This window comes from Thamnophis sirtalis, unplaced genomic scaffold (genome assembly GCF_051295495.1).
Source record: "Thamnophis sirtalis isolate CommonGarterSnake01/CBP01778 unplaced genomic scaffold, rThaSir2_p1.2 scaffold_2, whole genome shotgun sequence".
Lineage (NCBI taxonomy): Eukaryota > Metazoa > Chordata > Lepidosauria > Squamata > Natricidae > Thamnophis > Thamnophis sirtalis.
Genome location: NW_028261382.1, coordinates 97164667 through 97188185, shown reverse-complemented (window position 1 = coordinate 97188185; position 23519 = coordinate 97164667). Strand labels below are relative to the sequence as shown.

Here is a 23519-nt window from a genome sequence, read left to right as displayed (position 1 = left end):
TGTGATCATGTGACAGATAGTCCTCGGCTTAGAACAGTTCATTTAGTGACCATTCAAAGTTACAACAGCTCTGAAAAAAGACAATTTTTCACTATTCCTATTCTATTCTACTCATTCCACTGTACTCTAATCTTTATTCTTCATTGCAATATCTGTTCTTTCTGTGCTCTACTCTATTCTACTCTATATTCCTCATTCCAATATTTATTCTATTCTATTCTATTCTATTCTACTCTATTCTATATTCTTCATTCCAATATTTGTTCTGTTCTGTTCTGTTCTGTTCTGTTCTATTCTATTCTATATTCTATTCTATTCTACTCTACTCTACTCTACTCTATATTCTTCATTCCAATATTTATTCTATTCTATTCTATTCTACTCTGCTCTACTCTATATTCTTCATTCCAATATTTATTCTATTCTATATTCTTCATTCCAATATTTGTTCTATTCTATTCTATTCTATTCTACTCTACTCTATATTCTTCATTCCAATATTTGTTTTATTCTATTCTATTGTATTGTATTCTATTCTACTCTGCTCTACTCTACTCTATATTCTTCATTCCAATATTTGTTCTATTCTACTCTACTCTACTCTACTCTACTCTACTCTACTCTACTCTACTCAGTTTGAAGAACGTGGCCACCCTGTTTTCTTTGTTTATAGGATCCTTCATGACACTCACACTATATTTAACAGTAATCTACCCTGTGCAACTATTTCTCACCACCCCTTTTCTAGCATCCCACCATATAGATAGATAGATAGATAGATAGATAGATAGATAGATAGATAGATAGATAGATAGATAGATAGATAGATAGATAGAGAGATAGATAGATAGATAGATAGATAGATAGATAGATAGATAGATAGATAGATAGATAGATAGATAGATGATAGATATAGATATAGATATAGATATAGATATAGATATAGATATAGATAGATAGATAGATAGATAGATAGATAGATAGATAGATAGATAGATGATAGATAGATAGATATAGATAGATAGATATAGATATATGTGTGTGTGTGTGTGCGTGTGTGTGTATGTATATGTATATATGTATATATGTATATATGTATTATATGTATATGTATATGTATATGTATATGTATATGTATATGTATATGTATATGTATATGTATATGTATATGTATATGTATATGTATATGTATATGTATATGTATATGTATATGTATATGTATATGTATAATACGTATCCATTTCGAGAGAGTTTTTGCTCCTTCCGTTGCCCTTGTCTGGCTGGCAGCGCTGTAGCTTTAAGAGCCCCCTAGCCCATGCCAGGGCCTCTGACCTGGCGAAGTCCTCAGCTGAGTTGGATTAAGGCACCGGGCGCCTGGTGGCTCTCATGCTCGCGCATTCTTTCATTTCCCAGCAGCTTAGCCAGTCCCTTCTCCCAAGGCTCGGCTGGCCAGGGATGGGCTGTGGTCTTGAAAGCGAGATGAGGGCTGGTTGGTTGAATTAACCCATCGCCTTCACCGGGAAGGCAAAAGGGCATCGATTTGCAGCCCTCATCTCACCCTTTGGGGGATCCTTCACCAAGGAGGAGAACTTCTGGTCCGCCGCCGTTGAATGCCCAGAGGTTCCTGGAAGAGCTGCCACTGCAGAAAGCCAGATGCCGCAGGAAGGGGGGACATGTGGCAGCCCCAGGCAGGCGGGGATCCTCTCCACGTATCCCCCAGCCTCCTTCCTGGCCATGAAGGACTTCACCAAGGTCGACTTTCACCCAAAGGTGCAGAATCAAAACCAGGTAGGCAGAAGACCGGTTGTCTCAGGAGGCTTTGGGCTCCGTATCTCCACCCAACAGGGACCAGGGGACGTCCATTGTCCAACCCTTGGGTGTTGCATTTTTGTGGCCATCATAATGACCTTTTTTGACTTCCTGGGGCACCCCCTGTTAAAGACAGCACCCAAAGATTTTGCTTAGCCCCTTCCCCAAGTGGAAACTGCCTTTGGAAAGCCATGTTGGTTTATTAAAAAAACCCATGCGCACATCTCTTTTCTTTCTCCTCCTGATTTTCAGTCTCCTGGCATCCTCACTTCCCGGATCTCTGGAAATTATTATTATTTTTTATAGAGGGCTGCTCATCCCTGGGGAGGAAGGAGCCTTGTGGCGAGCAAGCACCTCATTACAAGCCAACTTCCTTAAGAATATTGGACAAAAATTGGAAATGGGTGCAAGAAATTACAGGAGAACAGATAAAATACAAAGCCGAAATCTTTCTACTGGGAACGATCAAAGGGAAATATACAAAGAAAATTAAGTACATATTAATACATCTGCTAACTACAGCTAGAATAGCATTTGCCCAATGCTGGAAACAAAATAATACCCCCCTCGGACGAATTAGTGATAAAAAAAAAAACTTTGGATTGTGCAGAGATGGACAAATTAACACTGAAATTAAAAGATAAAGAAGAGTCGGAATATTATGAAATTTGGAACAATTGGTACAAATGGCTGCAAAACAAGAATAAAATTAATTAAGCAAAAAAAAACTATATATAAATATATATAGAACTGTGTGTAAAGGTGTGTAAATATAGAAGAGAAATGTTATATACATGTACAGGTATGATGACATAACAATGTTGATGTAGAGAAGGAAGGAAGGAAAGAAGAAAGAGAAGAAAGGGGGCAGGAAGGAGGGAGGGAAGCAAGGAAGGAGAGAAGGAAGGAGAGAAGGAGAGAAGAAAGGAGGGAAGGAAGGAGGGAAGGAAGGAGAGAAGGAGAGAAGAAAGGAGGGAAGGAAGGAGGGAATGTAGGAGAGAAGGAAGGGGGGAAGGAAGGAGGAAAGGAAGGGGGAAAGGAAGGAGAGAAGGAGAGAAGGAAGGAAGGAGGGAAGGAAGGAGGGAAGGAGGGAAGGGGGAAGGAGGGAGGGAAGGAAGGAGGGAAGGAAGGGGGAAAGGAAGGAGAGAAGGAGAGAAGGAAGGAAGGAGGGAAGGAAGGAGGGAAGGAGGGAAGGGGGAAGGAGGGAGGGAAGGAAGGAGGGAAGGAAGGAGAGTAGGAGAGAAGAAAGGAGGGAAGGAAAGAGGGAGGGAGAGAAGAAGAAGTAGGACCGTTGTAAGATAAGATGGATCTATGGAATGTTAAGAAAGCAATTTTCAAGTATATTGTCAACTGTAGGGAAAAAAATGTTATAAATACATATTATTAATAACAGTTATTGAGATCATATAATTGTGAATGTATATATGAAATTGATAAAATAAAAATTAAAAAAAACAATGTTGATGTAATGACTGTAAGGTGTTGTAGAAGGGGAAAAAATAATTTAAAAATCTGCTAAAAAAAAAGAAAAGAAAGGAAAGTCAAAGGATGATCAAAACGTTTGGCCTTGCAGATGTTTAACCCTAGATTCCAATTCCATTTCTGTCCCTGGCTGGAAAGCTACTGCAATGGCAATAAGGCGGTTAAGAGTGGGCAGATGCCCTCACGAACATTTTCACAACCCAATAAGTAAGTGTTGAATGTCCACTGGCCTTTGTCCAGTGCAAAAATTGGCCTTGTTTGTGTTTGGAGCAGTGGGAGAAGGCTGCGGCAAGGCAGAGAGTAGGAAGAGCCTAAAATTTTGGAGGAGATGCCATCTGGGAGGAGATGCCACCTTTGAGGTTCACCCTAATAGCATGGCTGAGATGGGGCAGTGGTCAAAGTCATTGCAACTTCAGGTCCAAAATTGTGTCCTTGGGGCTTTCGGTCTGATGCCGTAATCGTGATATGGACAAAAAGCCAGTTTGGTCTGGTTTGATTCGGCCAAGGCACCCAGCCAGAAACCAGAAGACAGTGAGTTCTAGTCCTGCCTAAGGCACAAAAGCTGGATGGATGACTTTGAGCCAGTCACCAGGCGACAGTGAGTTCTAGTCCCATTTTAGGCATAGAAATCCAGTTGGGCAACCTTATTTTAGCGCATGTGCTCAAAAGCTCGATTGGGCTTATTATCTGGGGAGATCTTATTTTTAGGGAAACAGGGTAGATTCAAAAATGCCCCATTTTCTCTCTCTCTCTCTTTCTTTCTTTCTTTCTTTCTTTCTTTCTTTCTTTCTTTCTTTCTTTCTTTCTTTCATATTTATTCTTATTGCACATTTTTTCTTTACACATCTATCACATATTTAACAGATTTGTGGCGTTATTCATACAACTAGACTTAATATTCGTATGTATACATTATATGCATTCCAGTTCCAAGCTTTCTAACCCTATATACATTTCCATTTCTTGTTTCTGTTGTCTATCCATTCATACCATTTCTCCCATACCGCATAATACTCCAAATCATCCTTTCCCTTTAACTCTTAATGTGAGTTTGTCCATTTCTGTACAATCAAATATTTTGGGGATTATTAATCCCTCTGGTGGAATACTATCTTTCTTCCAATATTGCGGGAAAGCAATCCTTGGCGCCGTTATTATATGTGACATGAAGTATTCTAACTTTAGATTATGCTTCACCCTCATTATCCCCAGGAGTCTTATTCTAGAGAAAACGGATTTAAAAATGCCCCATTTTCTATGCCCCAGGAGACGGTCATCTTGTCTTTGCCATCGAATTTGCTAATGGAGTTCTCCAACCCCGTGTTTGAGGAGGACGCCGAGAAGCTGACCCAGAACCAGCCGGAGGAGGAGAAGGACAGAGATGCCAAACTCACCGCCAATGGATTTGGTATCGATAAGTCCATGTTTTGGAGGGGTGCTAAGACGGTACAACAGTACCCAGCAGGATGGAGGGGGGGGGGTCAGTTGGGTGTGAAAGTGAAGAGGTTGGCCTAGAAAACCAAGAGGTTATGAGTTCAAGTCTTCTTTAGCCCAACACCCCACGCCAGGGAATTCTTGTTAGGAAAAAGGGAGCGTTGTGAATCTTGTCTTGAGTTGTCCTGAAGCAAGGATGGGATAGAAGAAATCTCTTAATTGTTACAGAGGAGATGGTTTGGGGGTGCATCACTCCAGGGTTGTTAGCTCACATTTCTGTTCTAATGGCGTTCCACAGCTTGGTGCTCTCCGGGTAGGATGGACTCCAACTTCCATCTCCCTGAGACAGAGGAATTCAGAGCTATGCTGCCCAGGGGGGTTGTGTGAATTTGTTCGAGTGAATGGGAAATATGGGAGCTGAAATCCGACAGCAGGCAGGCAGGCAGGGAGATAGGAAGGAAGGAAGGAAGGAAGGAAGGAAGGAAGGAAGGAAGGAAGGAGAAAGAGAGAGGAGGGGAAGAAAGGGAGGGAGGGAGGAAGATGAAAGAGATAGGAGGGGAAGAAAGGGAGAGGGGGAGGGAAGCAGGAAGGAAAAGGATAGGAAGGGAAGAAAGGGAGGGAGGGAGGGAGGGAGGGAGGGAGGAAGGAAGGAAGGAAGGAAGGAAGGAAGGAAGGAAGGAAGGAGAAAGAGATAGGAGGGGAAGAAAGGGAGAGGGGGGGAAGCAGGAAGGAAAAGGATAGGAAGGGAAGAAAGGGAGGGAGGGAGGGAGGAAGGAGAAAGATAGGAGGGGGAGGAAGGGAAGGAGAGATAAGGAGGTGGGAGAGAGGAAGAAAGGAGAAAGAGGAGGGGAAGAAAAAGAGGGAGGGAGGAAGAAGGAAGGAAGGGAAAGAGATAGGAGGGGAAGAAAGGGAGAGGGGGAGGGAAGCAGGAAGGAAAAGGATAGGAAGGGAAGAAAGGGAGGGAGGAAGGAAGGAGAAAGATAGGAGGGGGAGGAAGGGAAAGAGAGATAAAGAGGAGGGAGAGAGGAAGAAAGGAGAAAGAGGAGGGGAATAAAAAGAGGGAGGGAGGATGAAGGAAGGAAGGGAAAGAGATAGGAGAAGGAAGGAAAGAAGAAAGGAAAAGCCTCCAAGCACGGCAACATATTCCTCTGGATTTCTGAAACTATTTAGAGCAACATCTAAAAGTTCTTCTGCTCCAGTCTCACCTCCAGAGGTCCTTCTTGAGGCTATCACGAGAGGTCATCAGAACAGCTGGGGGGGGAGTGGGAGGTCGTAGGGGTACCATGATGGCCAGCCTGCTTCTCCCTACCCTGCAGCTCAACAAGTGCAAGAGGAAGCCAGCAAGAAATTCAAGCCAGACTGCAAATTCTCCTGGCTTTGTGTGACCGTCCTGAGCCTTCTCCTCCTCCTCCTCCTGGCCTTGCTCGTGGGCATCCTAGTCACCTACCGTAAGTTCTAGATGGAGGGGTGGGGTCTTGGAGGGCATTCCTGTCATTTAAGCCCATCCCGGGCCAATACGGGCTTGCTTTGAGGGTAGCTGGTGGTGGCCATCCTGATGTCGTCTCCCTGAAGCTAAGTAGGCAACAAAGGCAGGGTATCAGAGCTGGGTCTGCCCTTTGCTCCTTTCGTGCTAATAAGACCCCGAAGGCCACACACTTTAATTCTAAGAAGCCAACATTCTTCAACGCACAAGAGGAAATTATTTTCCAGGTCCAGGTAAGCTGAGAAGGCCTGTTCTCTTCATGTCAGCAGCTACATCGGACCTTCTGGTCAGCCTTGAAGAGACGCACTTGCTTCATCCATCCCATATGGGACAGGGTAGCTCAGGGGCTAAGACGCTGAGCTTGTCAATTAGAAAGCGATTGATTCTAATTGAATCCGATTGATTCTAATTGAATCTGATTGATTCTGCCGAGTGATTAGTCGGCAGTTCAGCAGTTCGAATCCCTAGCGCCGTGTAAAGGAGTCAGCTCCCATTACTTGTCTCAGCTTCTGCCAACCTAGCAGTTCTAAAGAATGTAAAAATGCGAGTAGAAAAATAGGGTTGACCGACAAACGCACGCTGGACAAAAGCGTGCCGACGAAACCACGGGAAAAAAACTGCGAGTTCAAAAGCGCGCCGACGAATGAGCGCAGAAGCGCGCCGACAACAGCGCGCTGACAGAAGCGCGCTCTAAACCTAACCCTAAAGGTAACCCTAAACCTAACCCTAAACCTAACCCTGAACCTAACCCTAACCCTTACCCTAACCCTTACCTTAACCGTAATCGCGCTTCTGTCACCGCTCTTTTGTCGGCGCGCCTTTGTGGGCGCGCTGTCGACGTCGCGGTTTTATCGGTGCGGTTTTGTCGGCGCGAACCACCTTTGGTGGGAAGGAAACAGCGTTCTGTGTGCCTTCAGCGTTGAGTCATGCCGGCCACAGAGACGTCCTCGGACAGCGCTGGCTCTTCAGCTTTGAAGCAGAGACGAGCACCGCCCCCTAGAGTCGGGAAGGACTAGCACATATGTGGGGAAACTTTCGCTTTCATTCTTTTCCTGGTCAATTTCTCTCTGTCTTTTTTTTTCTTCCCTGGAGGCAGGGCTAAAGCCCCCTCCTCTAAGCAAGCCCACTCTTGAGACTTTCCTTGGGCACAACGTGGCCAATGCCACCTTCGCTTCGGTCAGGAGGACTTCTTGGAAACCCATCTCCACCACGCCTCCATCTCAGCGAGAGCTGCAGGAAACCACAAAACCAGGGCCTGGTGAGTACCGGTTACTGCTAAGGCTGTTTCACTAACCTGGTTTGTCTGATCTGGGGATTTGTGTCCGTGGTGCTCCTTGACTGACGCTGGACCTCGTAGTGTCCAGCTTGAGGGCTTACTACAAGAGGAAAGGCAGACTTCCTCCACCTAGCCAATGCTGGGCTTCCTTGGATAAGTAGCCTAGATAGTAAACATATAGAACATGTATTCCATTCTTATCAATCAGCCTATTTTAAAATGTAGCTTTATATAGCAATAGCAATAGCAGTTAGAGTTATATGCCGCTTCATAGGGCTTTCAGCCCTCTCTAAGCGGTTTACAGAGTCAGCATATCGCCCCCAACAACAATCCGGGTCCTCATTTCACCCACCTCGGAAGGATGGAAGGCTGAGTCAACCTTGAGCCGGTGAGATTTGAACAGCCGAACTGCAGAACTGCAGTCAGCTGAAGTAGCCTGCAGTGCTGCATTTAACCACTGCGCCATCTCGGCTCTATATAACTGTATATAATTTCTTGAGTGGTGCGGTGGCCTAGAGGTGGGGCTCTTGTCTCACAATCAGGAGGCCAGGAGTTCAATCCTAGGTAGAAGCAAATATTTATCTTTCTGGGCACGCTGGGAATGTACTATCTGCTGAACAAAATTCCACCCTGGCGACAGTAAAGGCATCTGGCCATTCAAACACCCTGCTAGCTCCATTTCAGTTGCCCGACTCCACCACCCACAAAGGATTAGGGGGTCGTTAAAAGATGTATAGTCAGGGATCCCTTTAGTTTTCCAGGTGCTTAACATCTGGCTGAAACTTCCCCTCAGGCCGTTTCTCACTTCCACAAGGGTAGACTCTTTCTGTGTGTCTTCAGGGTATGATCCAGGAAGTCAAGGTTTCAACCTTGAAGCTGTTTTGCTTCATTTTGGTTTTTTAATGTGCATTGTGCATGTTTCCAAAAGCTCTCACCTTGCACTCAGGAGGCTGGGAGTTCAATCCTAAGTAGAGGCAGATCTTTCTGGCACACTGAGAATGTACTATCTCCTGAACAAAACTCCACACTGGCGACAGTAAAGGCATCCGGCCATTCAAATACCCCGCTAGCTCCATTTCAGTTGCTTTCTTCTCTGCCTCCTTCTTCTTCTGCAGTGTGTGGAGGTGAACTTGGAGGCCCCGGGGGCACCTTCAGCTCTCCCAACTACCCCAATCCCTACCCGCATAATGCCCTCTGCTACTGGCACATCCAAGTGAAGTTGGGGATGGTGATTCAGCTGAAAATAGAAACCATGGATGTGGAGGCCTCCGAACTGTGCTTCTACGACTGGCTGGAGATCTACAAGGAGTCGGATAGTCTCTCCCTTTGGGACAGGAGCACCAGGTAGGTAGAAAGCCTCAGAGAGGAGGCGGCCTGGACTTGCCATCTGTGTGTCTATGTGTGTTTAGCTGGGGTCCATGAGATGGGATGGATTTTAGATTCCCGTCGTGGCCCACCAGTGGCCAGCAGAGCTGGCAGCAGATTCAGACAGTGAGGAGGTTGGGGAGGAACCAGTCTTGGAGTCTGGGGAAGGCTCTGAGGAGGGCTCTGTGTCGGAGGCAGAGAGGGGGCCAGGGACATATGCCAGTTATCAGCTGCCTTCAGAGTCAGACATCAGTGAGGCAGAAGAACAACTGGAGCCTGTTCCCAGTGTGCCCATGTGCAGAGTTGCCAGACGAAAGGAACAGCTAAAGAACAGGGGTCGACTTGGGAGTAAGGCCACAGGTGGACAGTGAATGGCCCCTCCCAGAAGGGATAAAAGAGGAGCGAAAGGGGACGGGAGTTTGCAGGAGACAATTCGTTCGCTTAATGGATTCGTGACTCTCTGAGACTCCTTGCCAAGTTCTGCAGATCTCAGTCGGGCAGCTCTCCAAGCCGGATAAGGTCTGTGACTGTAAATCCCCCCCTGGAAAGACTTTGCTGGCTGTGAACGAACAGAATTCACAGTCAATTAATAAGAGGGGTTTTTTGTCGGGATGAGAAGTTTGCTTCGTGCTCTTGGGAAGTCTCGGTCAGAACACTTCCTGGATCCTCCATCCAGACGACTAAGGCAAGCCAACATCCAGAAAGTATTTGCTTTTTAACAGCTTCACCAGTGAATTGGATAAGAGCAATGCAGAAAAGCATATCCTGTATGAAGTACTTAGGACAACCACTATGGAAGATTATTTATTCTTGCCTATGGTCCCCCTGGTGGCGAGAGTTGGAAATGTTTCCTTACTTATTGATTTGTTCATTTTATTTTTATGCCGTCCAATCCCACCGAGGGCCACTCAAATTCTAATAAGGAACGAGCGGGAGGCGATTAACCTCGGTGTCCGTCCTCTCGAGTGGATGTCTTAATCTTTCAAACGTCATTGGCTTTTCTGCATTTTGCTTAATCTTAAGAGGATAGTTTTTAATTGCTTTAAAAAAAACGCCCTCTTGTTTACAAACACAATGAAATGATCAAGAATCCAATCCAACATTTCATCCAGTTTGGTGTTGTCTTTCTTCCTCAGCCCTAAAAATCTCACTTTGATTCCCAACTAACACTATTTGATGGATGGGGGAATCAGACCTCCAACAGCCAAAGGAAAAACGGAAAGGTTAAGTCATTAAGTGAAGCGGTCACTAATGGAAACCACCGCTATGCTTAGGATCTTATTTCAGCTTTGTTGTACTGATCTGCGAAGGTCATAACCATGAGGATTGGTCGTCGTGAAGTTATTTTTTTCAATATGGTCACCACTGTGAATGGTCACTAAACGAGGACTGTTCTGACCCCCCTCGTTCCACACCAAAGCATACTCGGAGCCAGAGATAAATTACAGCATTTAATTAACAGACAGACAGGTCCTTGGCAGCAACCCAACACAGACAAGCTTGGGCAGCAATAAACACAGATAAGGCTTGGCAGCAATCCAGCAAGCTCACACAAAGTCCTCCGACATTCGATTCTGTGTTGACTTCTGCAAAGAGGGGCGTGTGCACAAGTAGCCTTTTTATAGTCTGGAGAGGAGCCTAATGACCACCAGCTGAGCACAATTACCTCCTGTAATTGAGTACTTGTTCCTGACGCCTAGTAGCTCTTTGATGGTGTGCATCCAGGAACAACTCACTACTGGCTTCCGGCTCACTCTCCCTAGTCTCCTCCCCACTGGTCCAAGGCTCAGGCGCCTCCTGGTGGCCAACCAGCCTCTCTGCGCCCTGCTCGGAGTCGGAACCCTGTCCAAGGTCCTTCACATCCTCCACAGCCAACTCAGAGGGCTCCTCGCTGTTGGAGTCTGGTGGCAGCTCCAACGGCACCTGCTGGGCCACAACAGAGGACTGTCTGTAGATATCGCTCCAGGGGGAAGTGGGGGTGGTGGACAGCTCCTTGATCCTTTGCTTATGTGGTGACTTTTGCAGGTATTGTGGCACTGTAGCCCCAGCGACTATCAACACCAACTCTAACCAGATTGTAGTTGGTTTTGTGTCCGATGATAATGTTGCTCCCTCGGGCTTCACGGCGAGGTACCGAGCCATCCTCCCCAGTGAAAGTAAGTTCCAGCTGTTTCCTGAATGGGGATGAATTTCAGCCTGGTGGAAACTTGCTTTTGGGGTGGGAGGGAGTTGGTTTTTTTTTTTTTTTTTAACATGGTACCAATGGTTTTTCGGTCCTTAAAATAATGGTAATGACACGAAAGAGACTGGAACCAATTTCCAATGACATTTTAAAAAATAAAATATAAATAAACAGTCACTGAGCAGGTAGAAGACAACAATATTTAAATCTGTAAGTGCAATAACATGGCCCAATATGACCAGGGAAAGGGTGACAGCTAATCTCTCTGTTAGTCAAATAGTGGGGGGGGGGGGGGAATGGAAGACATATTTTTAGTATGGTTGATCTCTCAGTTACCCTACATTGATCAAGTGCTGTGCCAGCAGAAACAAAGTCTTAGGTGCTGCAGATTGTCAGCGATTTCCTTCTCCAGCACATGGATAAGTACATCTGGAAACATCTACCTACCTACCTACTCTCTTTCTCTCCCTACCTACCTACTGTATTTCTCTCTATTTCTCTCTCTATATATATATCCCTTTATCTACCTACCTACCTACCTACCTATCTACCTACCTACTCTCTCTCTCTCTCCCTACCTACCTACTGTATTTCTCTCTCTATTTTTCTCTCTCTCTCTCTATCCCTCTATCTATCTACCTACCTACCTACCTACCTACCTACTCTCTCTCTCTCCCTACCTACCTACTGTATTTCTCTATTTCTCTCCCTTTCTATCTCTCTATCTATCTACCTACCTATCTAACTACTCTCTTTCTCTCCCTACCTACCTACTGTATTTCTCTCTATTTCTCTCTCTATATATATATCCCTTTATCTACCTACCTACCTACCTACCTATCTACCTACCTACTCTCTCTCTCTCTCCCTACCTACCTACTGTATTTCTCTCTCTATTTTTCTCTCTCTCTCTCTATCCCTCTATCTATCTACCTACCTACCTACCTACCTACCTACCTACTCTCTCTCTCTCCCTACCTACCTACTGTATTTCTCTATTTCTCTCCCTTTCTATCTCTCTATCTATCTACCTACCTATCTAACTACTCTCTTTCTCTCCCTACCTACCTACTGTATTTCTCTCTATTTCTCTCCCTCTCTATCCCTCTATCTACCTACCTACTTTTTTTAAAAAAAATTGCCTCTTCAAAACCTTGGTGCGTCTTATATTCCGGTGTTTCTTATACTCCTGAAAAATACAGTAAGTGTCCTAGAACAGGTTCTACCTAGAATAGGTAGAATAAAGACCGTGTTCCGTGAGCATCATGAGTGAAGTAATGATAGGATTGGTTCTTTCTTTCTTTCTTTCTTTCTTTCTTTCTTTCTTTCTTTCTTCTTATTTTTCTTCTTTTTTTCTCCTCCTCCTCCTTATTCTTTTCTTGTCCTTCTCCTCCTCTTTTTTCCTTGCTTATTCTCCTTCGCCTTCATACTTTTGCAAAGCTACATTTCCCAAAGTATCTCAAAAAAGAAGGGAGCTGAGGTGGAGCAGTGGTTAGGGTGCAGTACTGCAGGCCACTTTAGCTGACTGTTATCTGCAGTTCAGTGGTTCAAATCTCACCGGCTCAAGGTTGACTCAGCCTTCCATCCTTCCGAGGTGGGTAAAATGAGGACCCAGATTGTGGGGGCGATATGCTGACTCTGTAAACCGCTTAGAGAGGGCTGAAAGCCCTAGGAAGCGGTATATAAGTCTAACTGCTATTGCTATAATTGCAACCAGTTCCGAGGTAGACTGGATTTGCTCTGAACCTTTAATTCTATTTATTCCAGAGAACTGCTCCTGGGACGAATTCTTCTGTGACCAGGGACTTTGCCTCTTCCCAGCCTTTGTGTGCGATGGTCACCAGGATTGCCTGGACAATAGAGATGAAGCCAATTGTAGCGCCAAGCATACAGGTATGGAACCCATGCAAGCAAGAAACATTGCTGTGACTCTGCCTCGCATGAGGAGGAGAAGAAATTGGAAAAAAATAAAAAGATGGGAGGACACTGCAAGTATAACCAGCCAAGCGCCAGTAAGATAAATCCATGACCACCTATGGTGTTGGTTGTCTCCTTCCAGGTTGTGGTGGGACCTTGACCAGCTTGGAGGGACAGTTCTTCTCCCCAAACTACCCCAAACCATACCCACACCTACAGGTGAGTGAAGGCCTTTTGAGGTGGCCAAGCTTGGGCCCTGGGGACTCATTTTGCCCCAGAAATCCCACCTTCCACCTCTATCACTGTAGCATTACATTGTACCCCTTTCTGGGGAAGCCTGGCCTCTAAGGATTGGACCTGGCACGTAGGTAGGTAGGTAGGTAGGTAGGTAGGTAGGTAGGTAGGTAGGTAGGTAGATGAGAGAGATGATATATAGATGAGAGAGATGAGAGACAGAGAGAAAAAAACAGATAATTAGAGATAGATAGATGATAGATAGATAGATAGATAGATAGATAGATAGATAGATAGATACATAGATGATAGATAGATAGATAGATAGATAGATAGATAGATAGAAGAGGAGAGAGAGAGATGAGAGAGAGAGAGACAGATTAGAGAGATTAGAGATAGATAGATAGATAGATAGATAGATAGATAGATAGATAGATAGATAGATAGATGGACAGATAAATAGATAGATAAGAAAGATGGATGGATGATGGATAGATGATAGATAGATAGATAGATAGATAGATAGATAGATAGATAGATAAGAAAGATGGTTGGATGGATGATGGATGGATGATAGGATAGATGATAGATAGACAGACAGATATGGATAGATAGGGATGGAAAGATGGATAGATAAAAAAGATGGATGGATGGATGGATGGATGGATGATAGGAAAGATAGACAGACAGACAGACAAATAGGACAGGACAGGATAGGATAGGATAGCTAGATAGAAATAGAGAGTTAGAGAAAAAATTTGAGTCTGAGAAATTTTCACTTGGAAATTTAAACCTTAGTGGTTTAAAGAAAAATGGGCCTCCTACAGTGATGGAGTCTGAGTAAGGAGGAGAGAAAACTGCCCCATTCGCAAGATCCTGTGGTCAAGGCAGAGCAAACCCTTCCATCCCAACTCTCTGTTGGATTCATTCTTCATGTTCAGGTGGATGAAGATTCAAACCAAAAAAGAGGCCCAGTTCCCATGATTTTGAGGTCTTTGTCTTCACTCCCCGTCTTCCCCCAACCAACGACACGTCCGTGTTCAAAGAAATCTAGGGGGCTGCTAGGAGAGAAGGTTTGGGACCCAGATTTCTACCATCCCTTCTGACACCCTTGTCTTAGCATGGAGCTCCGTATCCTCCTCCCTTCTCCACTCATCTCCTGGACTTCTTCTCTTCTCTTCCAGATTTGTCTCTGGCACATCTCCGTCCCTGTGGACCACGTGATCCAATTGCAATTCTACAACTTCAGCCTCGAGTCCCACAAGGACTGCAATTTCGACTTTGTGGAGGTCTACGACAGTGCCGCCATGGGGGCCGGCAGCCTCATGGGTCGGTAAGCTGGACCCTTTTGCACACACCAGTGCTGGGTTTCAAAAATTGTTCTAACCTACTCTGTGGGTGTGGCCTCCTTTGTGGGAGTGGCTTGCCACCCATGTGACCGGATGGGAGTGGCTTGCCGCCCATATGACCGGATATGAAGATGCCAACGACACTTGTCAGAACCACCTTCAATTACCTCACACACAGCACTGGCATGCATAAGAATATGATGCAAACTTGTTTTTTAAAAGGCATCTTTGGTTTGCGTTAAAACAACTTCAACACCCGCAATGTTCTGATTGCACCACAAACGCAGTAGTCATCCTTACCTTTCACAGAGGCCCTGAGTTTTATAAATAGGAGTATGATAGTGTGGAATAATCATATCCAAGGACTAGTGGGGGGTTTCAATAAATTTTTGGAACCTCTTCTGTAGGTGTGGCCTGCTTTCCGGGTCCACTGGTGGAACCTCTTCTAACCGGTTCGGTAGATTTGACGAACCGGTTCTACCGAATAGGTGCAAACTGGTAGGGACCCACCTCTGACACACACACACTCCCTTTCTTCTTCTTCTTCTTCTTCTTCTTCTTCTCCTCCTCCTCCTCCTCCTCCTCCTCCTCCTCCTCCTCCTCCTCCTCCTCCTCCTCCTCCTCCTCCTTCTTCTTCTTCCTAGGATATTCCCACAGGTGCAGGGTCCACTTTTCAGACTGTTGAATGCCATTTTGCACACTCAGCTATATCTCCATGGTGACTTGCATATCTTTGTTGATGGCGTCTTGCCATCTCTTATTTTGGATGCCCACGAGGTCGCTGGCCATTGACTTCTAGCTGGTAGGCAGCCTTGGCCACAGTGGAAGGTGTTGCTCTCTGGACATACGTATCCATAGCAGGGGAGTCGGCCTTCTACCATCTTCTGAACCTGTACTCCAGGTTCTTGATTGCATTGATCCCTAAGGAAGAGAAGAGAACAGAATTTTTTCTTGACTGGACATACAAGGAATTTGTCTTTAGTGCATAACTTCTCAGGGTACATAAAAGGACAAAATACATTCATCAAGAACCATAAGGTACAACACTTAATGATAGTCGTAGGGTATAAATAAGCAATCAAATCATACTAGGAAACAATCCATATAAATCTTAAGGATACAAGCAACAGTCCTGCAGTCATAAGTGGGAGGAGATGGGTGATAGGAACGATGAGAAGACTAATAGTAATAGTAATGCAGCCTTAGTAAATAGTTTGACAGTGGTGAGGGAATTATTTGTTTAGCAGAGTGATGGCGTTCAGGGGAAAAAATGGTCCTTGTGTCTAGTTGTCTTGGTGTGCAGTGCTCTATAATGTTGTCTTGAGGGTATGAGTTGAAACAATTTATGTCCAGGATGCGATGGGTCTGTAGATATTTTCTCAGCCCTCTTTTTGATTCATACAGTTTACAGGTCCTCAATGGAAGGCAGGTTGGCAGCAATTGTTTTTTCTGCCGTTCTGATTCTCCTCTGAAGTCCGTGTCTGTCTTGTTGGGTTGCAGAGCCAAACCAGACAGTTACGGAGGTGCAGATAACAGACTCAATAATTCCTCTGTAGAACAGAATCAGCAGCTCTTGAGGCAGTTTGAGCTTCCGGGAAGAAAGAACATTCTTCCTTATGCTTTTTTGATGACATTTTTGATGTTAGGTATGAGATAGGATAGAACCTAGAAATTTGAAGGCCTCTACTGTTGATACTGTGTTGTCTAGTATTGTAAGAGAGGTGGTAGTATGGGAGGATTTCTCCTAAAGTCTACCACCATTTCTATGGTTTCGAGTGTGTCCAGTTCCAGGTTGTTCCAGTCGCACCACGAAGCTAGTTCTTCAACCTCCCATCTGTATGTGGATTCATCGTTGTCTTGAATGAGAGACCCATCACGTTTCCAGAACTAAGTGTGACTTCCCTGCTTTCTGCAGGTTCTGCAACTCCAACCCGCCTCCGGTGTTGACTTCATCCCAACACGTCATGACCATCCTGTTTGTGGCTGATGAGGAGATTGTGGACGATGGGTTCTTTGCTGTCTACCGTGCCCACAACCTGAGTGAAAGTAGGTAATGGTGGCCCCGTTGAGGCTAAGCGATGCAGCTCAGTCATCTGCTCACCCCTTGCCCCGAATAAGTGGGGTAGACCTGTCCTGGAATGGGAAGCTAAGCAGGGTTAATGATTGGACGGGCAGCTGCCCTGGGAAATAAACTGAAAGAAAACAAAAAAGAAATGCAGGAAGAAGAGAAGAGAATATTTGAAGCTCAGGATGGATCTTTGAGGTCCTTGATGCTCTCTGAGCTTGGTGGTTTTCTTGAAGACATTTCATTATCCAACTAGGTAATGTCATCAGTACTAGAAGGGAAGGGGGTTGAAGAGGAGGGGGAGGAGGAGGAGGAGGAGGAGGAAGAAGAAGAAGAAGAAGAAGAGGAGGAAGAGGAGGAGGACTGTGGGGTCCTTGATGCTCTCTGAGCTTGGTGGTTTTCTTGAAGACGTTTCATTATCCAACTGGGTAACGTCATCAGTACTAGAAGGGAGGGGGGTTGAGGAGGAGGGGGAAGAGGAGGAGGAGGAGGAGGAGGAGGAGGAGGAAGAGGAAGAAGAAGAGGAGGACGACTGTGGGGTCCTTGATGCTCTCTGAGCTTGGTGGTTTTCTTGAAGACGTTTCATTATCCAACTAGGTAACGTCATCAGTGCTAGAAGGGAGTGGGTTGCTTTCGGTTAATATATCATAGATTTCCTTGTCAGCATTGGTGGGAATATGGGGTCCTTGGTGTTCTCTGAGCTTGGTTGTTTTCTTTTTTTTCCAAACAAGTTTTTATTTTATTTTATATTATTTATACGTATCAATGTGTGACTGGTGGGATACCTGGGTATCCTACATTTCAATGCAAATAAGCATAATATTGTTACTCATAATTACTACATTTCATTCTCATTCTTTCATGTTGTTTATACATAACCTTACTACCACCCTTCAATTCCTAAAACCTCCTTCTTATTCTTTTAAATATCTTAATATGTTAATATATACTGTAGTTTTCGGACTATAAGACGCAGCGGTGTATAAGACGCACCAAGATTTCGAAGAGGTAAGTAAGAAAAAAACGTTTTCGTCCTCCCCAGCCCTCAGGAGCACTCGGCAGGCTTCAGTAGGGCTGGGGGAAGGCAAAAAGGCCCCCATTTTTTTGCAAAAATGGAGGCGTTATTGCCTCCCCCCAGCCCTGCTGAAGCCTGCAGAGTGCTGCTGGTGGATGGGGGAAGGCCAAAAAACCCTCCATTTTTGCAAAAAACCAGCCCATTTTTCACCTGTTTTTCACAAAAACGGGAGATGGGTGGATCTTCGGGAGGCCAAAAACGGCTGCATTCTGTGTATAAGATGCACCAACATTTCCACCCTCTTTTAGTGGGTGGGGAAGGTGCGTCTTATACTCTGCAAAATATGGTACATATACTATTATTCCCCTCTTATTTCCGTCTCTATTTTAACCAGCCTGGTTGTTTTCTTGCAGACGTTTAATGACCAAAGTAGGGAACAGTATCAGTACACTGACGATGTTCCCTAGCTGAGCCATGAAACATCTGCAAGAAAACAACCAAGCTCAGGGAGCATCAAAGATCCTCCCCTTTTCTTCCCCCCTCCATCAATTATTCGGGTGAGCCATCCAAGCAGAGAAAGGCTGGACTTCATCCAGGTCTCACGAGAAGCATTGTGGTCGCTTGTTCCCAAGCTCTCTTCTTTTGGAGACGGAACACAGTTTTGGTTTCTTGATTCCTGTAATTAGGGTTCCATTTTTCCCAGGCAAACTGAAAAGACCTTCTGAGAAGTCCTCCCCATCTGCAAGATGTGTGGGGTTGTGTTTATACAAGCAGAAAGATTGTGTATCCAGTTACATAACTGGGTAGAAAGACAAGACGGTGTTTCTCAATCGCGGCAACTTTTTAAGATGGGTGGATAAGTTCCCAGCCTTGCTGGCTGAGAAATCCTGGGAGTTGTGGATGGATGGATGGAAGAAGGGATAGAGGGAGGCAGGGAGGGATGGGAGGAAGGAAGGAAGAAGAGATAGATGGATGGATGGATGGATGGATGGATGGATGGATGGATGGATGGATGGAGGAAGGCATAAAGGGAGGGAGGGAGAGAAGGAAGAAGGAATGGAAGAAAGGAAGGAAGGAAGGAAGGAAGGAAGGAGAGATGGATGGATAGATGGAAGAAGGCATAAAGGAAGGGAAGAAGGAATGGATGGATGAAAGGAAGGAAGGAAGGAAGAAGAGATGGATGGATGGAATGAAGCAAGGAAGGAGGGATGGGAGGAAGTATGGAAGGAAGAAGGGATGAATGGATGGATGGATGGATGGAAGAAGGAAGGAGGGAGGGATGGGAGGATGTATGGAAGGAAGGAGGAATGGAAGGAAGGAAGGAAGGAAGGAAAGAAAAAGAGATGGATGGAAGGAAGAAGAAATGGATGGATGGGTGGATGGATGGAAGGAAGGAGGCAGGGAGGTAGGAATGGAAGGAAGGAAAGAAAGAAAGAAAGAAGGAAAGAAGAGATGGATGGATGGATGGATGGAAGGAAGGAGGGAGGGAGGGATGGGAGGATGGATGGAAGGAAGGAAGGAAGGAGGAATGGAAGAAAGGAAGGAGGGAAGGAAGGAAGAAGATGGATGGATGAATGGATGGATGGATGGGATAGGTGAATAGATGGGTGGTTCAGTGGGTGGCTGGAGGAAGGAAGGGATGTCATGTTGGACAGATGGATAGATAGATGGATAATGGTGCAAATTTTGATACAGAGTTTGCACAATCTCAAAAGCACCAAAAGACACCTCCAGGTCTCAGCAGGATTTTAAAACTGACACCGCCATGTTGCCTCCTCTGCCTTCACCCCATCATCCTTGCAGTGATACAAAGCCTTCGATATAAATGACCAAAGGGGCAGCTGAACAACACACGAAAACGACAGAAATCATTAACAAAGAAATGACCTAAATTGGTCTCTTCTCTGACATTCTCTTGAAGGCGTGTTGTTGCACTTCCTTCTGTTCCTTCTTTCTTTTAAGCATTGCGTAAGCGGACCTCCTGTGTCTTCCACTACATTAACCTAAACGTTGGAAGAAAGCCACAGCAGAAGTTTCAAAGGTGTAGTTCACGTGGGCAGGTGACCTAATCAGACCAAATGTTCATCCTTCTGTAAACTGTGGCCTAGAATCCGGCTTTGAGAGAGACGAACGTTAATTTTTAACTTTCACGCTTCTCTGGCAGGCCAGCGTCTAAACTGTTAGTAAATCACTGCTTTGAGCAGCTGGCTTCTGCAGGACCTCAAGCCGAGATTAAGGAGATAGCAGTCTCGCATCAAGAATCTTTGACTTCAGATCGGAGGATCTAAGTGAAGTGTTGGGAAGGGAGCACCTGTGAAGTGTTTCCTGGCCAAGCTGGGACCAATAGGTTGTCTGAAGGCAGAGCTTTGTGCCTGTGCTATTTGCGGTACATTTTTCCAGATGTTCTGGTTGTGTTGTTTTTTTTTCAACTGAAGAATTGAGGTGGCTATTTTCAAGAGAGGCACAAGAATAATCTAGGTTTCTTCTAGGAATCTCTGGCTTCCTTCAAAGAGAAAGACCAGAAATACAATGTGGGAAGAGTAGACATCCACCATCTTAAGCGGTGCTCCTCAACCTTGGTGGCTTGAAGAATGATGGACTTCATCTCCAAGAAGGCATCTTCTTAAGCAGGGTTTCTTAACCTTGCTGGCTTAAAGATGGGTGGACTTCTTCACCAACTTAAGCAGTGTTTAACAGCTTGAAGATGGGTGGACTTCAACTCTCAGAATTCCCCAGCCAGCCCTGAATTCTGAGAGTTGACCTTCAACCATCTCCAAGCTGCCAAAATTGAGAAACACTGATCTTGAAAGCCCAAGGAATTCTTTTCTCTAAATTCTTCTCTCTTTTCCTTGCCCCTCACCCCATGCAAGAGACATGTGGACCTCTGGAATTTGTCTGCAGGAATGGCGAGTGTGTGGCACAGGAGTTTGTGTGTGACAGCTGGAAGAACTGTCCAGATGGAAGTGACGAAGTCAACTGTACCAGCATTTCTTCCACCTCAGTGGGTAAGTAATGTCCCCTTACGTGGACCAAGCTCCCTTCGTTGGCCAATTTGCAGAACTACTCATCGCAATGCCCGCAGTTCAGATCTCACCTGTGATCTCAACCCAACTTCCTAGGTGGGTCAACCACACTCTTCCCCATCCAGCCCCCCCCCCATCCTCCTTTTTCTCCTGGCCTTCAGCTGGTCCCATGACGTTGAGGAGAACCTAAAAACCAACCTGAGTCACCAACAGGAGACCAGATGTGTGAATTCTGGAGAACAACCCACCTCCATTTTCCACATTTTTTTTTGTTTTGAGTGCGGGAAGTCTTCTTCCCCCTGAAAGAAAAGGACAACTCAACTCTTTACCATTGTATTCTGGTTACTCTCTGAGATCTTGCCTTCTCTCCCACCACTAGCAGAGGCCACCTGCGAACCGATAAAGATAGAAGTGTGCCAAGGTCTCAGCTACAATTCCACCTCCTTCCCCAACATCTGGCTGATGATCCCACATCAGCAGAATGCTGAGGAGCTGCTTCAAGACTACATGGTGAGGCTCAGGGCAGGCGCGAGGCTGGCCAGGAGGGCAGAGAGAGGGGGGAAGAGGGGTCAACCCTTGGGAAGAAACTCCACAGGGTGGGCATTGCATGGGGAGCAAACCCCAAACTTCCATCCCTATCAACACATGGAGGATTCAGGGTTAATTTCCCGTTGCATGATTAGATACCAAGAACTGGGTGGAATTTTCACGTTTTGCTACTAATACGTGCATGAGAATGACTTCTGTACAGCAAGTGTATGAGGAGGCGGCCTGGGCGGCCAGGGTCAGCGTCAAGGCAAACTGAGAAGCCCCCAGGGTCACCCCTCGCAGTGGTTAGGAGTGCAGTACTGCAGGCCACTTCAGCTGACTGTTATCTGCAGTTCAGCAGTTCTAATCTCACCGGCTCAAGGTTTACTCAGCCTTCCATCCTTCCGAGGTGGGTGAAATGAGGACCCAGACTGTGGGGGCGATATGCTGACTCTGTAAACCGCTTAGAGAGGGCTGAAAGCCCTATGAAGCGGTATATAAGTCTAACTGCTATTGCTATTGCTGTCCATTGCAGCTAGAAATCTCAAATACAGCCAAGGATGAATGTTTGTGTTAGCGTTCCAAATATCGTGCAGAATTAAATCAGAGTCGAAGGCAAAACTATGCTTAAAGTTCCAATTTAATAAGGCAGGCACGTTGGCATCGTGCTGTGGGGATTCCAACTCTGGAAGTTACATCAGAATCCCACTCAGTTAAAAGTTCACGATCTTGGCCCCCCACACCCACAGTCCATCACTTGGTCCAATCTCCTTCTTCCACGCTGTCATCCACACCCAGCTGCTTCCGGTCAGGTGCAAAGGTTTGGGAGACAAAAGATGACGTTGAGCTTCTAGGAAGGAATTTTTTATTTGGAAAACAACACATTCTACCCTTTGCTAAATCCCCCCCACCCCTTAATAAGAGTGTGGCAGGCCAAAGATTCTTAAAGGAACCGCTGCAGGCCTGACAGTTTGTCTTGTAGCCAGCCTGGGCGCTAAATCAGCCCTCTGCAAGCTCGCCCAAAGTTTCGTGCACCGCTCAGTGAAGTGCGCTGCTTGAGCTCACGGCTCACCCTGGGAGCCCTGCCTGCACTCCCAGGGAGGGAGGGAAGGAAGGAAGGACTGGAGCTACTAAACAGGCAGCCAAGCTAAGTGCCTGAAGGACCCCATCCTATCAACGAGTGGGAGTAATTGCTTCAGCGGCCCGTATCCGGCCCAGGGGCCGTAGTTTGAGGATCTCTGATTTAGTGCAATATTTTTTAAAAATGCAAAAATGCAAAGGTTCTTCTGCGGACCACCAAGATTTTCTTGCAGACCCCCAGTTGGTAGGGAACCTCACGAATGACTCTTTGTTGGTAGCGTTGGTCCCTCGAGAGCGTAGCCCAGGAATTCCTAAATTCCCAGCCCCTGACTGAGTCCGGCCCTCTCTTTTTCAGGTGCTGCGGGATCTCAGGTGTTACCCGTACCTGCGTTTGCTGATCTGCAGCATCTTCGTCCCCAAGTGCATCCCGGGAGGGGGCACCTTGCAGCCCTGTCGCTCCGTGTGCCTGGGGGCGGAGGAGCACTGCCGGAATCCCCTGGCCCACTTGGACATCCTCTGGCCCTTGAACTGCAACATCCTGCCCGACTCCACCAACCCTCTGAAGTGCTTCTTACCTTGAGGAGCCCCACCCCGTGCCCAGTGCCCAGAGGAGGAAGGGAGGGAGGGAGGACCAATTGGAGGCAGCCAGGAGAAGTCCCAGTCCATAAGATCCTTTGATCCGTTCATCTCGCAGGGAGCCTTTACTGGTTGAGCTCGAAAATATCTCCGGGGAATTCCTCCTCTGTTGAGTCTCCTTCTGGGCTCCATTTCTGTCTCTGTCGAATTATAGATTGCAAACAGATCGAGGGATCTCTCTGTCCTGGAATTCTAGGTCGTGAAGTTGGAAGGGATCTCAAAGGTCATCTAACCTAGCTTCCACTAAGTCATCTCTGACAGATCACCATTCGAGGTCCGAAGATCTGCGGCCATGGAAAGCTCAACACTTCATCGGCCAGCCTTAGCTGAGGGTTGCGCAATTGGAACGTCCCTCTTCGTCTCAACTCCCACGGATTCTGCAGGCAGATCTGTGAACTAAAAACTAGGACTGTGGTGGAGAACCAATGGCACGCGTGCCCAAAGTGTCCCGTGGAGCCATGTTGGCTGGCATGCGCAGAGTTGCCCGATCCTCCTCCTGGTTCCTGACACGCATGCGCATGTGATGATCAGCTGATTTTTGCGCACATGTGGCAGAGCTGGAAACTGGAAGAGCTGGTCTTCCATTTTCCGCTGTACACATGTGCACCAGCCAGCGCATCGTCATGTGCGCATGCAAGCAG

General features: G+C 46.1%; 1 protein-coding gene across 1 annotated transcript; it reads left to right on the top strand.

Annotated features, from left to right (window-relative positions):
• The first annotated feature begins 1457 nt into the window (after positions 1-1457).
• MFRP (membrane frizzled-related protein) lies at positions 1458-22851 on the top strand. Its single transcript, XM_087703790.1, has 13 exons — positions 1458-1788; positions 4558-4699; positions 6042-6173; positions 7305-7466; positions 8600-8828; positions 10875-11005; positions 12799-12924; positions 13091-13167; positions 14367-14515; positions 16447-16577; positions 20482-20616; positions 21014-21144; positions 22598-22851. Exons 1-13 carry the CDS (start codon positions 1654-1656, stop codon positions 22820-22822), a joined length of 1905 nt encoding a protein of 634 aa, XP_087559916.1. The 5' UTR covers positions 1458-1653; the 3' UTR covers positions 22823-22851.
• The last annotated feature ends 668 nt before the right edge of the window (positions 22852-23519 follow it).

What these genes read in the sequence shown, in the direction of transcription:
- MFRP (XM_087703790.1), top strand. Translation starts at nt 1,654, where the DNA reads ATGCCGCAGGAAGGGGGGACATGTGGCAGCCCCAGGCAGGCGGGGATC. An exon ending in AGGTGCAGAATCAAAACCAG is followed by an intron (nt 1,789 to 4,557) that starts GTAGGCAGAAGA and finishes TCTATGCCCCAG; the next exon opens with GAGACGGTCATCTTGTCTTT. An exon ending in AACCATACCCACACCTACAG is followed by an intron (nt 13,168 to 14,366) that starts GTGAGTGAAGGC and finishes CTTCTCTTCCAG; the next exon opens with ATTTGTCTCTGGCACATCTC.